Source organism: Zalophus californianus, chromosome X, assembly GCF_009762305.2.
Source record: "Zalophus californianus isolate mZalCal1 chromosome X, mZalCal1.pri.v2, whole genome shotgun sequence".
Classification (NCBI taxonomy): Eukaryota; Metazoa; Chordata; class Mammalia; order Carnivora; family Otariidae; genus Zalophus; species Zalophus californianus.
The window spans coordinates 90,621,434-90,634,847 of record NC_045612.1 but is presented as its reverse complement, the minus strand read 5'-3'; the positions used below and the strand labels follow the sequence as shown (position 1 = coordinate 90,634,847).

The window sequence follows — 13,414 nt, the reverse complement described above, 5'->3', positions numbered from 1 at the left end:
TTTTACCTCTTTGTGAAGAAGGGGCCAAAATAATAATTAGGATTTTCAGAAATGAGAAAGGAGGTTCACTCAAGGTTAATAAAATGAATCAGTGACCCAACTACTTGTACCCTCAAAATAATTAGTTCTGCCCAGGCTGCCAGGATAAATAAATTAAAGAAGCTTATATACAAGAAATTTTTGCAACTACAGACATCAAAAAAAAAAAAGAGAAACAGCTTTAGACATAAGTACTTCCTTAGAAGAGTCTTCCTTGAAACTGTTTACTATACTTATAGAAGCAAAGTAAGAATTGTAGAAAACCACCACCTAAAAACTGATATTAAATCTGTTTAATATCTTTAATAATTCTATTACTTCTAAATCCTTCCACAAAAGGGCATTACAGTTCTTCAGTTTACTGCAAACATAGCTTTAAAAAAAAAAAAAAAAGCCAACCGCAATGTTGAAGCTATAATACAAATTTTTAATTACCAGCACTATACTATAAAGCAAAATGAAGAACATCTTATTTAAATAAAACAACGATAATATTTCACTGGGGAATATATCCAACACATTTTTTTCCTCTGTATATCTACATCCAACGGTGGTATTTCATAGGCTAATTTCAAAACAAATGCATATTTTAAAAAAATAAATGAAAGGCATGTTTTGCTCAGGAATACTATTGTACACATACCATATAGGTTGTTTTTACAGCAAATACTAGTTTGCCAAACTTCAATGGCAAAACACTAAGCTGTGGGTTTGGTACTGTCCACCTAGTTGTTTCTTGCTGCCCTGGAGAATCTGGCGGTGAGTATTGTCGAGAAACCTTGTTGCCACCATTTCTCTTCTTATAGGTGACTCCACTGTGATAGAACATTCATATCCTTAAGATGCAAGGCCTAGCAAAAAGCCTCCCACAAATCCACTGGATATCACAATGTTCTGTTTGATAAATTCTGTTGCCTGAAACATAAGTTTAAACAAAAATACTCTTAATTGTGCTACAACATGGACAAACCTTGAAAATGCTACACTAAATGAAGTGAGACAGACAGAAAAGGGAAAACACTGTAGGATTTCACTGACATGAATAGTGAAATCCACTGAGACAGAAAGGAGGACAAAAGCTACCAAGGGTTGGGGAGAGGGGTCAATTGTGGGAATGTGTGCTTAATGGTTAGAGTTTCTGTTTGGGATGATGAAAAAGTTCTAAATGTGGATAGTGGTAATGGTTGCATGAAAGTGTGAATTCAGTACTTAATGCTACTAAATTGTGCATTTTAAAATAATTAAAAAAAAATAAAATAATTAAAATGGTTAATTTTATGTTATGTGTATTCTGCCACAGTAAGAAAAAGAAAAAAATGATGCAAATTAAAGAAAAACACTCTTACTTATTGAATCTGGTGCTAAGTAACATTTTCACAGCTGTTTTCCCCAATTCAATAAATACTTGGCAAAGATTCTCGTACACCTACTACTGCAGGTGCCAACCACCACACAAGATGCCAAGGCTGTCCCTTATAATCTGAAGGGGCATAGAGCCCCAGGCAGACCCAGTAAGCTTCTTAGCTACTGAGATAATGGGTATATTGGTGGCAAAAAATCTCACAGGTAACAAGAAGCTGTAGGGCCCAGACAGAAATGGTCCATTTGGCAAGCTATTAGCACAGATTTAATAATACCCACAGCAGGCACAATGATATTTGTTCACAGTCCACTTGGCCAGCAAGAAAAACTGTACAGGATCAAATAAATAACATGTCGATAAAATGCTTATCCCAAATAAAACCATGAAAAAGCAATCAGACAAAGCCAGACTGTGGGATATTCTGCCAACATGCTTCAAAAATGTCAGTATCACGAAAGACCAGGGGTGGGGGTGGGGGACAAAAACAAAAGCAAAACACAGTTGACGGGACTGCTAAAGATTAAAGGAGCCTTCAGAGACATGATGATAACCAATTGTAATACATAATTCTTTTTTTTTAAAGATTTTATTTTTAAGCATTTTTTTTAAAGATTTTTAAGTACTCTCTACATCCAATGTGGGGCTTGAACTCACAACCCCCAAGATCAAGAGTCACATGCTCTACTGACTGAGCCAGTCAGATACCCCAATATATAATTCCTGATTGGGGAAAAAAATGTATAAAAGATATTTTGTGGAAAAATTTTAATATGGACTGTATATTAGGGCATATTATTGCATCATGTTAATTGGGGGGGATTCATTAAGTGTAACTGTAGTTGTACAGGAGAGTATCTGTACTCTTAGAAGATGTATGCTGAAGTATTTAAGAGTAAAAAATAAGGATGTCTTAAATGATTAGGGAAAAAAAGTATAATCCCCTATACACACACAGAGATAAGGCAAATGTAAAATGAGTAGGTAAATAGGTGAAGGGTATTTGGGTATTCACTGTATTTGTCCTTCAACTTTTCAACTGGTCTGAAATTTTTCAAAATTAAAAGTTGGGGGTATTAAAAGAACATAATAAAACAAAGGCAAGGGGTTTTCAGTTCAATTCTAAACAGAGGATAAGAAGAAAAATATACATAAAAACATTAATAAAACTAATATAATAAAATATACACATTTTCAAAATATCCCACATCATGAAAAAAATAGGTAGTTTTAGTTTTACCACACCTTGTCTACACACATACACATCTGTAAAATGCAGAGGAAACCTTCTGGAAGAATAATGTCATCAGCTTTTACATGCAGATCAAAGTAGGTGGGAGACTGGCAGGGGAAACTATGTTAATTACTAAAAAAAAAAAAATTTTTTTTTTTTTTTTGAAGTAATCTCTATACCCAATGTGGGGCTCAAACTCACAGCCTCAAGATCAAGAGCTGCATACTCTTCTGATTGGGCTCCCTCTTCCACTCCAATAATGATTGATTTAAATAGTGGCTCGATTCCAAATTTTATTTAACACTCTAAACATGACCAAAAACACTCACTTTTTAGAAGAAGATAATCACTAGTCACATTTTCTGTAAAGCGAAACCCATAAGGAAAAAAAAAGGAGCCAGGGTCGCCTAGCTGGCTCAGTTGGTAGAGCATGTGACTCTTGATCTCAGGGTCATGAGTTCCAGCCCCACGTTGGACACAGATTACTCATTAAAAAAAAAAAAAGAAAAAAGAAAAAGAAAAAGAAGGAGCCAAAAATGTACGCTGCCTTACTTCTTCAATTATATTGTTGATTTCAGGTGCTGCCTTATTTGCTCGTTTCTTAATCTGTCTTTTGGCTTTGTTTACATCTTTTTCAACTCTCTTCCAGTCAATCTGCACATAGCCACTGTGACTGGCAATCTGAAAAAATATAATAAAAATGGTTAATTCTAAACCAACTAGGTTGTTAACAAACCTATTACCGAGAAATATATGGACATTTAGATTTCAAGAAATCTATGAGGCTTATAGGTAAGATATCACAATTTCTTCATTTAAAAAATACCACGTGCCTACTCTGTGCGAGGCGTTATTCTAGGCCCCCAAACTATAGCCAATGACAAGGGAGACATCAGTCCCCACCCTCAGAGAGCTCTGTATCCATAAGGGTAAAAAGATATTAAGCATAATTAATTACTTAGATGTGATGAACACTATGTTAAGAAACGTATAGTACACGATGAGAAAAGAGTCCAAAAACTGTATTATAACTGGACCATAATTCTATCAGAGCTTTTGGAATTTGGGGATTAGCTAAAAAGACAAAGAGATGATCAAAGTTTTATACAGCTAATTAAAAAGTACCCTTTAATTAAACAGATGTTTAATTACAAGGGATCAGAAGCCAATCAGTTATTAGGTCACTAAAGAAATCTAAAGTAGCCTGATAAAGGCTCTTTACTAACTCCGACTCTTTTTTTTTTTTAAAGATTTTATTTATTTATTCATGAGAGACAGAGGAGGAGAGAGAGAGAGGGAGAGAGAGAGAGAGAGAGAGAAGCAGAGGGAGAAGCAGGCTCCCAAGGAGCAGGGAGCCTGATGCGGGACTCGATCCCAGAACCCTGGGATCATGACCTGAGCCGAAGGCAGACGCTTAACCATCTGAGCCACCCAGGCGCCCTAACTCCGACTCTTTACTTAAATTAAGAATACTTTCTGGCAATCGCTTTCAAAAGTGGAATACGAAAGAAATATGCTCTACACAAGGTTCACGCCATAAGTCCTTTTAATAAAACTATACCTAAATGCTGATTAACTACAAGAAAAACCCTCATGTGGTATTACTGAGACACTACAAATTCTGAACAGGAACAACAGCATGGTGTGTAAGCCAGTACCATAAATTAGTCTCTCCAAATAATAAAATCAAAAAGTAAAAAATCACATTAGTAGTAAACAATTAAGCCACGTACACCATTATAAATCACTTCTAATACACTTAAGCTTTCTTTGTAATTTTGTAAGGCACCCCTTGGCTTTGAACCACAAATAAAACACTTCAAATAATAAAAGTATCTGATTTTATAGAAGTAGGTCTACCGAAGTTCCATTTTCACTGTGAATACAGACTCCACAGAAGAATGGATTTATCTGCATTCCTTCATTTATTCACCTATTATCACTTCAAACTCCAGCCTTAGCAAAACAGAGTGGTGATCAAATCAAATGGCAAGTGAAAGCTTTTCCTGGCAGTCCCTGACACAGTAATTTGGGTCACAGGCATGGAGGTGATGGTCAAACTTAGGGACCCTCCCATACATCGCGGTTAAAATACAAGGGCTCCAGATTTAACAAAAGCAAGCAGATTTCAAGGGGAGTTGAAACTTGCAGGAAAGGAACAATGTCAGGTGAGCTGCCCATTTTTCTGGTTTTATCCTGAGGGCAGGATGCACTTGCAGGGTGGCTAAAACTTAAATAGAAAACATGCCATCTTTCTGGCCCAAAGAACCAGATGACAGAGTCTACGACAATAACAGCTACCAGAAATGAGAGAGCTAGATAAGGGGAGCCCCAAATTCTATGTGTAAACTCTACCCAAGTCCTGAAGCACACATTCATGGGGCAGAGCCACACATTCTGGCCAAGGCTAAAAGAACTGAACTGAGATTTGAGCTGCTACCCACCACAGGTGAAACAGAGCTTACAATTTGATTCTAACGAAGTTAACTGCCTGCTAAAATCAACATATCAACACTCTTCAGGGGAATAAAATAGAATCCAGAGTTTCCACAACATAACATTCCCAGTGCCCAGGATAAAATCCAAACATATTTGATATAGGATAAAACAGGAAAATGTGGCCTAGTCTCAAAAGAAAATCAACAGATGCCAACCTTAAGAGGACCTGGTTATTGGAATCATCAGGACTTTAAACCTGCTACTAGAACTATGCTCAATAAGGCAAAGGAAACTATGCTTGTAATCAATGAAAAGGTAAGTAACCTCACCCGAGATAAAGAAAATTAAAAAAGAACCAAATGAAAATTCTAGCATTGGAAAATACAGTATCTAAAAGAAAATTCTTAGAAAGGCTTAATGGCAAAAGGTAGATGACAGAAAAAGTCTGTGAACTTGAAGCTAGACACTAGAAATTCTACAATTTGAAAAAAAGATTGAAAAGATAAATGAACAAAACCTCAGGACATTATCAAAAAGCCTAACACGCATGTAATCAGAATCATGTTCAGAAAGGGAAGAGAGAAAGACTAGGAGGAAACAAATCTTTAAAGAAATAATGGTCATGATCCCAGGGTCCTGGGATCGAGTCCCGCATCGGGCTCCCTGCTCCTTGGGAGCCTGCTTCTCCCTCTGCTTCTCTCTCCCTCTCTCTCTCCCTCTCCCTCTGTCTCTCTCATGAATAAATGAATAAAATCTTAAAAAAAAAAAAAAAAAAAAAAGAAATAATGGTCAAAACCTTCCTAAACATGGTTAAACACACAAATTTACAGATTCAGGCTCAGTGGACTCCGGGTAATGATCTAACATGATTATGAAATAACAGTACTCAGATGACACGGGGGGGCGGGGGGGGGTTTGAGGGGAGGGGGAGGTGCAGAGGAACATAAAGCATGCAAGTGTGTGAGATGGGGGAGGGGGGCAGGCAAGGAAAGTTCAATAAATGAGTTAAAGTCTCACATTCCGTAACAGGAAGCCAATAGTTAATACCTCAAACTGAATAAGAAATATTCAATTAACTTGTTTAGGAAAAAGGAAAGAAATACCTTAAGAATCAGCTAAGAGTTCACGTAGTTGCCTCAAGGGAGGGAAAAATGGGGAAGGTGGGTAGTGAGGGAGGCAGAGGATTCCTCTAACCTGTAACAAGCCTTGTACATGTATTTGACTCTTTGGATTAGGGGCATATACAATTCTAAAAAAAATTAAATTTAAAAGACTTACATACCACTGTCTATTTTAAGATGGCAGTGTGCTAAATATCTACTGGAAAACACTTAACACCGAGTTACTAGAAAGGCTTTAAGTTCTAAGTAAATAAATTTGTATCTTTAAATGTAAGTAAAGGTGACACAAATATGGAAGTGGGCCTAAAGAACAATGGGCAATCAGCCTGAAAGCCACGTGTTACTCTTATCTCTTAGTTTCCTTCTAAGTTCTCAAAGTGAGTCATATTTGGGGGAAAGGCTGGTCTGATGCAGACCGGTCCCATATTCTTCTGCTTAGTGACTTCAAAGAATATGTATAGTAGGCACAAAGTAAAAGGTGGCAATGGCAAAACGTGGATTTGAATGGTGTGTATCGAGTGGACCGAAATGGACTTCTGCAAAACTGAGAGTGGACTGAAATTAATTCTCTTTATTCTATGAACATTTTCAGAAACTCCGCTTCAATCCAGTACCCTTTCCCACTAAAGAGAAATGACAACTGAGTTTTCAGAATAGCTATAGAATTAAGTATGTTCTTGATTCTATATAAACACAAGTCAAAATCCGCTTAAATAAAATTGTCTTCTGTACGAATGCTGGCATGTTCATCCAAAGGCCTAAATTTAGATATTAACCATATTCCTTTTTACCTCTTGGCACAAGGAATAGGCAATTACTCCTAATAATGCCACCGATAAAAAGTAAATATATATTTTTAAAAAACTGTTTAGTAAACAACTCAAAATCTGTGCTTAACACATACGAATCCAGTCCCTTTGTACTTCAGGCAATGACACTGGTTATTATACGATCAATGGCTTTGGTGCTGAAGTCAGATTTTGCTATGAACATCAATCATTTTAAAAATCTGGTAGGACTGACAGTTCTCTGTATCTTTATAATTATTGCTAACATTCATTCCCAGAGATTTTCAATTTGAGGATTTACTATATTTGATCTTCAGGGAATGATATTTTTGGAAAAATATATGCCAAACAGACACGAATGCCAGACAATATCCTGATAAACATCCTCTAACCGTGAAGCATTTTTAAACCTTATACTTAGAGGAACATGAAGAAAACTAAAATTTCAAATCCCCCTGCCTCAGAAATAGGATTATGGATGACTTTTTTAAACCCAATTTTCCACTTTCTATGTTATTATGGTTCCCTAGTTTTTAAAATCATGTTAGAAATTACTAACAGCAATTTCCTCTGAGAAGGAAAACTGCATGGCTAGGAAATGGGGAAAAGAAAGAAACCTTTTGAATTTTATGTACTCTGTGTGAATTTTAAATATATGTTTAAAATGGTCAGGATGAGAAGATTGTATTATGGATGACATGTTTATTTTGCTGAAGAGATGTTTTAAGGGAAATCTGGGTATGTAATAAAAAAAAGAGGCACCTCAAACTTTAATAGTTGTCTTTTTAACTGGGATCTTTTTAGCTGGGATCAAACTATGCTTATAGAATATAGAAGTATTTAAAATTGTTGTCTTTCATGACAGATATCAGCTTTCAAAACTCACTTTAGTTTTTCCATAAACCGATACCTAAAAGAAAAATTTCATCTTCTATTAAAATGGACAGGACTGAAATGGCTAAACTTGACTTTCTCAGTTCCCAGGGGCTACATATGTAAGCAGAGGCACCTAAGGCTCCGACATACCTGAAGAAGAAGAAAGCCACCACCTACTGCAGTTGCTGCAAGCTTTCCAACTTTCTGGAACAAAAATCCCGCACACCTTTAACGAAAGAAATGACAAAAGATGAAAACAACCAATGATGTACTAAACTCTCTCCCTCTTCTCCTTTTCATTGCTTTCCTAATAAAATCTTAGTATCTTCCCATTTCTTTTGATCATATCCCTTATCCATTCAGAAATCCTCAGTGTTTCCCTTGTTCTACAGACAAGTCAAAAGTGCACAATCTAGGGGCTCCTGGGTGGCTCAGTGGGTTAAGTGTCTGCCTTCGGTTCAGGTCATGATCCCAGGGCCCTAGGATCTAGCCTGTCGGGCTCCCTGCTCAGCGGGGAGCCTGCTTCTCCCTCTCCCTCTGCAGTTTCCCCCCGCTTTTGCTCTCTGCTTCTCACTCTATCAAATAAATAAATAAAATCTTAAAAAAAAAAAGTGCACAGTCTAGCATGCCCGACTGGCTCAATTGGTAGAGCATGTGACTCTTGATCTTATCAGCACTGTAAATTTAAGCCCCACACTGGGCCTAGAGCTTACCTAAAAAAAAAAAAAAGTGCACAATCTAAATTGTGATATGCTTCAAAATGAGGGATGGACAGAAGAGGAGGGGAATTTATAGGGAAAAAAGACTGGCTACTGAAACAATGTTGAGTACTCAGGGCCTCATTACACTCTTCCTTCTATATTTGTCTAAGTTGAATTTCCCCATAACAGTGATTTTTTTGTTTGTTTGTTTTAAAGATTTTATTTGAGAGAGACAGAGAGAGAGAGAGAGAGAGAGAGAAAGCATGAGCTGGGTGGGGGTGGGGGGGGGAAGGAGAGCAGAGGGAGAAGCAGACTCCCTCCTGAGCAGGGAGCCCAATATGGGGCTCAATCCCAGGACCCTGGGACCATGACCTGAGCAGAAGGCAGATGGTTAACCGACTGAGCCACCCAGGCGCCCCTGTTTTGTTTCGTTTTTTTAATGCAGTCAAGATACTCCACATACCTGGCCAACCCTCACCCTACCCAAACCTTCTGCTCCAATCCTATTAGTTTCCAAATAGGTCATCACCACTGCTCAAGGTATTAATCTCCTTGTTTCTGGGGGTTTCTACCTAGTTCTGCCCATCTAAAGCTTTTTATCCTTTGAGGTCCAGCTGAAGTTCCACACACTTAAGCCCACATTTCTCATTTGGGATTCTCTCCTTCGGTGAGCTCATATTCCCTTCAGTATTCCAGATCCATACTGTGCAAAAGGAATCCCGGATTTCTAACTCTAGCTTTCTGTACTGGATTTAACAGTGCCCACCCACCCCCAATTCATGTCCTTCCCAGAGTCTCAGAATGTGACCTTATTTGGAATAAGGGTCACTAAGGATGTAATTAGTTAGGATGAGGCCATACTGTAATAGGGTGGGTCTTAAATCGACTATGACTTAATCCAACATGTCACAGTGACACTCAGAGGGAAGACAGCCATGTGACGAGGCAGGCAGAGCTTGGAGTGATAGGTCTACAAGCCGAGGAATGCCAGGGATTGCTGACAAGTACCAGAAGCAAGGAGCAGATTTTCCCTCTGAGCCTCCGAGAAGGAACAAACCCAGCTGACACCTTTCAGACTGCTGGCCTCCAGACCTATGGGAATAAATTCCTTTTGTTTTAAGCCACCTAGTTGTGGTACTTTGTTACGATAGCCCTAGGCAACGAGTACACCTTCATAAATGACATATTCAAAATGTCCCAAAGCAAAAATCATCTTGACAACCAAATCAACTGTTGCTGAGGTCCCAATCTGTAAGTGAGAGCACCATTCTCTAGGTTTGCCCTCTCATGTTTATCTCAGACTCCACCTCCTTCATCACCTTCGGGGTCCAACTGATTGCCTGATTCTACATACTCTATTTCTGGAACATTATGTGACTCGGTCTTCTTTCCACTCTCAAGGGCATCATTACCTTGCTTCCAAACCACGCTAAGGGCCCTCTAGCTAGTCTTCACACCTCCCATCTCCCCTCGCAATCATCCATCCTGATATTTCTTATTATCATCAAAAACCTATAACTACCTACAGTCGCATATAACCTCCTTAGCCTCCCATGCACGGCCTGAACTGGTCTGAAATGTTAACTGGTTGGGTTAATGCCCATTCCGCCTTAACATATGCCACAATAGTACATCAGTTTTATACCTTAAGAAAATTGCAAAAGTTTACTACACTGAATCTAATGTCATTGCAACAAACCACCTGTGTAACATTACAGTCCTATTACTCAGCTCCTGGGCCGACCCCTGGCTATAATCCAAACATACATATTACTGTAAAGACCGTGTCCCTCAGTAGGGGAGTCGGCAACAAAGGCTCTGATAAGGGAGCAGAGGAGGCCAGCAGCAGCCAAGTCACAAGTATATCCCAGGGACCGTGTCTCACAAGCATGTCTATCCTTTGCTTGATGGCATGAGCCACTAAAATAAAGCTACTAACTCCCCCTGCTCTGTCTCTAGGCTTTCCAAGCAAACTTCTGCCAATTATGGGGCTTCTCACCGAGTCTGGCCTACAAAGGGGAAAGCACCCAATGACGTGATAATTCTATTGCTGGATTTTTTTTTTTTAGTCTCTTTTAAGATGGGGCTTTAGGCCCAGGCTCACATTAACCAATCACCCATGGCACCAAATTGTGAGCTTATCTTAGCAGAGCACCAGACTCTCTGTTACGGAGGGTCAAGATACAAGCTATCTGTGGAGGCTCAACTGAATAACCAGGGCCCTGACCAGACATCTCACTTCTAATTGCAGGGCTTTTCATAAGCAGCATTAACAAGTTACACATCATGAAGAAATACTGCACCTCTGCATCACAGAATCTTCACAATGCAGGTTTCTACCATAAAATGGCATTTACAAAAAGGCATAAAGGAGTGAGCCATTGTTCCAAGGTACATGTAAAACACAAATCAAAAAATTTAACACTTATCAAGTTTAAGTATGTAAATATTTAACGTAAGATAAGTTTAACCTAGAATCTAAGAAAAAAATGATTACTCACTCACAAGCTCAGCACCCCCCACTGAAGTCAAAAATTCTCTAAGGCTGTGAACATTTTCAAAAATAAAGGGTCACACTTGTTTGACCCTTGTTATTTGGCTAATCTTTTATTCCAAGAATAACAACTTGATCTATAGTAGCAATTATGTAATCATGTAGCTTAAAACATTAACTGGTTAGTTAGGTTAATGCGTATTAACTGTTCCTCTTTAATGCATTCCACAGTATTATTACAGAGTAAGCAATCAGTCCTTTAATTCCAACGAAGACCCAGTTTAATTCCAACTCTTCTTCAAAGTATAATAATCCAAATTAGTCCACAAAAATCAACAGAACCATCGGATTCATAATTTTCACTGAGAATTTTACACGGCTCTCTACAGGGCTGACAATCCTGGAGACCAGGTCTACCGTGGGAGTCCTCAAAGGCTTTTCCAGTTGTTAGCTTTGAACAAGTAAAGATTATTTACATATAATTAACCCTTGTATGTTTCTTCCTTTTTACCCACTATCACTGAATCAGAAGGTGTAAAATATAGAAAGAATCAGGGGCGCCTGGGTGGCTCAGTCGTTAAGCGTCTGCCTTCGGCTCAGGTTATGATCCCAGGGTCCTGGGATCGAGCCCCGCTTCGGGCTCCCTGCTCCGCGGGAAGCCTGCTTCTCCCTCCCTGACTCCCCCTGCTTGTGTTCCCTCTCTCGCTGTGTCTCTGTCAAATAAATAAATAAAACCTTTAAAAAAAAATAAAAAAGAAAGAATCAAAGGAAGGGAGAGGAGGAACAGTGGAACAAGGGGTGCGCATGGGGAAGCCGATCACCAAAACCACTAAGTCCCCACAGAGTGTGGATCACGCCCATCATATCACAGAGAAAAGCCTCAAGGTAGAGCTCTTCAGGGATTAACAGTGCAAAGCCACTGAATGTGCACAGTAACTGGCCTGTTTACAAAAGGGCAGCAGTGAGGCTGCCAATGAAATTTAATGAAAAAGATGTTGTTCTCACCAGCCAGTCACTCCACCCATTACAATCTGGGTGGCTACCGAGTATTTTTCAACCATAGGTCCGGAACTGTGGCCAAACACTCGATTCCACCAATGGTGTCTTCTTGCATACTCAGTTAAATCCAACACTTCGTAAGACTCGTCATCGCTTTCATACTCTTCAAAATACAAAATGGAAAAAATAAATTTAGAGTCAACCAAAAGTCAAACGTCCTGTACATTTTTCATCTGTTATTAACTCACTGCTAGCTGTGGCCCACAGCTAAAAATGCCCAGATGAAAACATTAGTTGGTTAAACCCAATCCCTGAGACTAGGGCCTCAAGAGTAAAGGGGCTGGCATCTCCCTTCCAAAGGCCCAGGGACCGGCCTACGGGCCGGAGCCAGAGCCACGTCAGAGTTACACAGAGGCGAGGGGTCGCCTCCCCAAATGGCAGTAAGGCCAGGTCAGAGTTTCACAGCAGGAAGGGTCACCCCCAAATCTCAGTAGGGCCCGGGCCAGAGCGAGATCCATTTTCATCAGTGGGAGAAAGCGGGGGACGGTGGGGTCCTCCCCTAACAGAACCGGTTAGGGGCCTGGCAAGATGAAATTACTTCAGTAATTCACCTAAAAAGCTAAAAAGCACGTTTGAAGATGGAAATGAAGAGCCAGAGGTGAAAGTAAGGCAGGAGGCGGGGCTGTACTGGGGACGGGGGTCGCTCTCCGCCAGAGTTGTGCCCGGAGTGGAGTCTAGTTCCAAAGGGGTGCCTCCAAAACACAGAGCCCCAAGAGCCCTGGGGCAGGGGGAAGAAGAGGCGCCCCCGGGAGCAAGGTCGAGAGCTGTGAGCCGCGTCTTAGATACTACTTCGGGCCCCGGCCGCTCACCTTGGGGAGGGGGGTTCCGGGTCGCCATGACACCGCCGGCGGCCAGCTCTGAAGGTGGTCCCCGCCCGCCCTCCTCTCCCCACTACTTTAAGAGACCTTCTAGGCCCAGGTGAAAGTCTATGGTCTCTTTTTTCCTCCTCCCCTTCCAGGCGCGTTGTCCCGTCCCCGCCCCTCCTCTCAGCGCAGGGTCTTCCGCGCAAGCGCAGGGCTCCGGCTGGGAGGGTGGGGGAGGGAGGGTAGCCGCCGCGCGAGGGCTTGCGGGAGTTGTAGTCCGTTGCCCTGCGCAACCCTTGTTTCCCACCCCCGCCCCCACCCCCTCTAGAATTTCAGCAACTGAATTTTGTAATTTTGTTTTAAAGAGTCTCAAGGCTGGAGGAGAGGCGGCGTCACGTGATGGTATAAAGCGAAAACCAGCTTGGCATTCTGAACACTGTACCAGGATGCAAGCGCCTGAGAAAAAAGGCTTTTAAAAACGAGATAAGATGGGGCGCCTG

General features: G+C 40.4%; 1 protein-coding gene across 1 annotated transcript; it reads right to left on the bottom strand.

Annotated features, from left to right (window-relative positions):
• Positions 1-327: 327 nt before the first annotated feature.
• FUNDC1 (FUN14 domain containing 1) lies at positions 328-13,116 on the bottom strand. Its single transcript, XM_027609693.2, has 5 exons — positions 12,921-13,116; positions 12,058-12,214; positions 8,008-8,083; positions 3,186-3,314; positions 328-954 (listed from the first exon to the last, which is right to left on the bottom strand). Exons 1-5 carry the CDS (start codon positions 12,946-12,948, stop codon positions 877-879), a joined length of 468 nt encoding a protein of 155 aa, XP_027465494.1. The 5' UTR covers positions 12,949-13,116; the 3' UTR covers positions 328-876.
• Between the last annotated feature and the right edge of the window lie 298 nt (positions 13,117-13,414).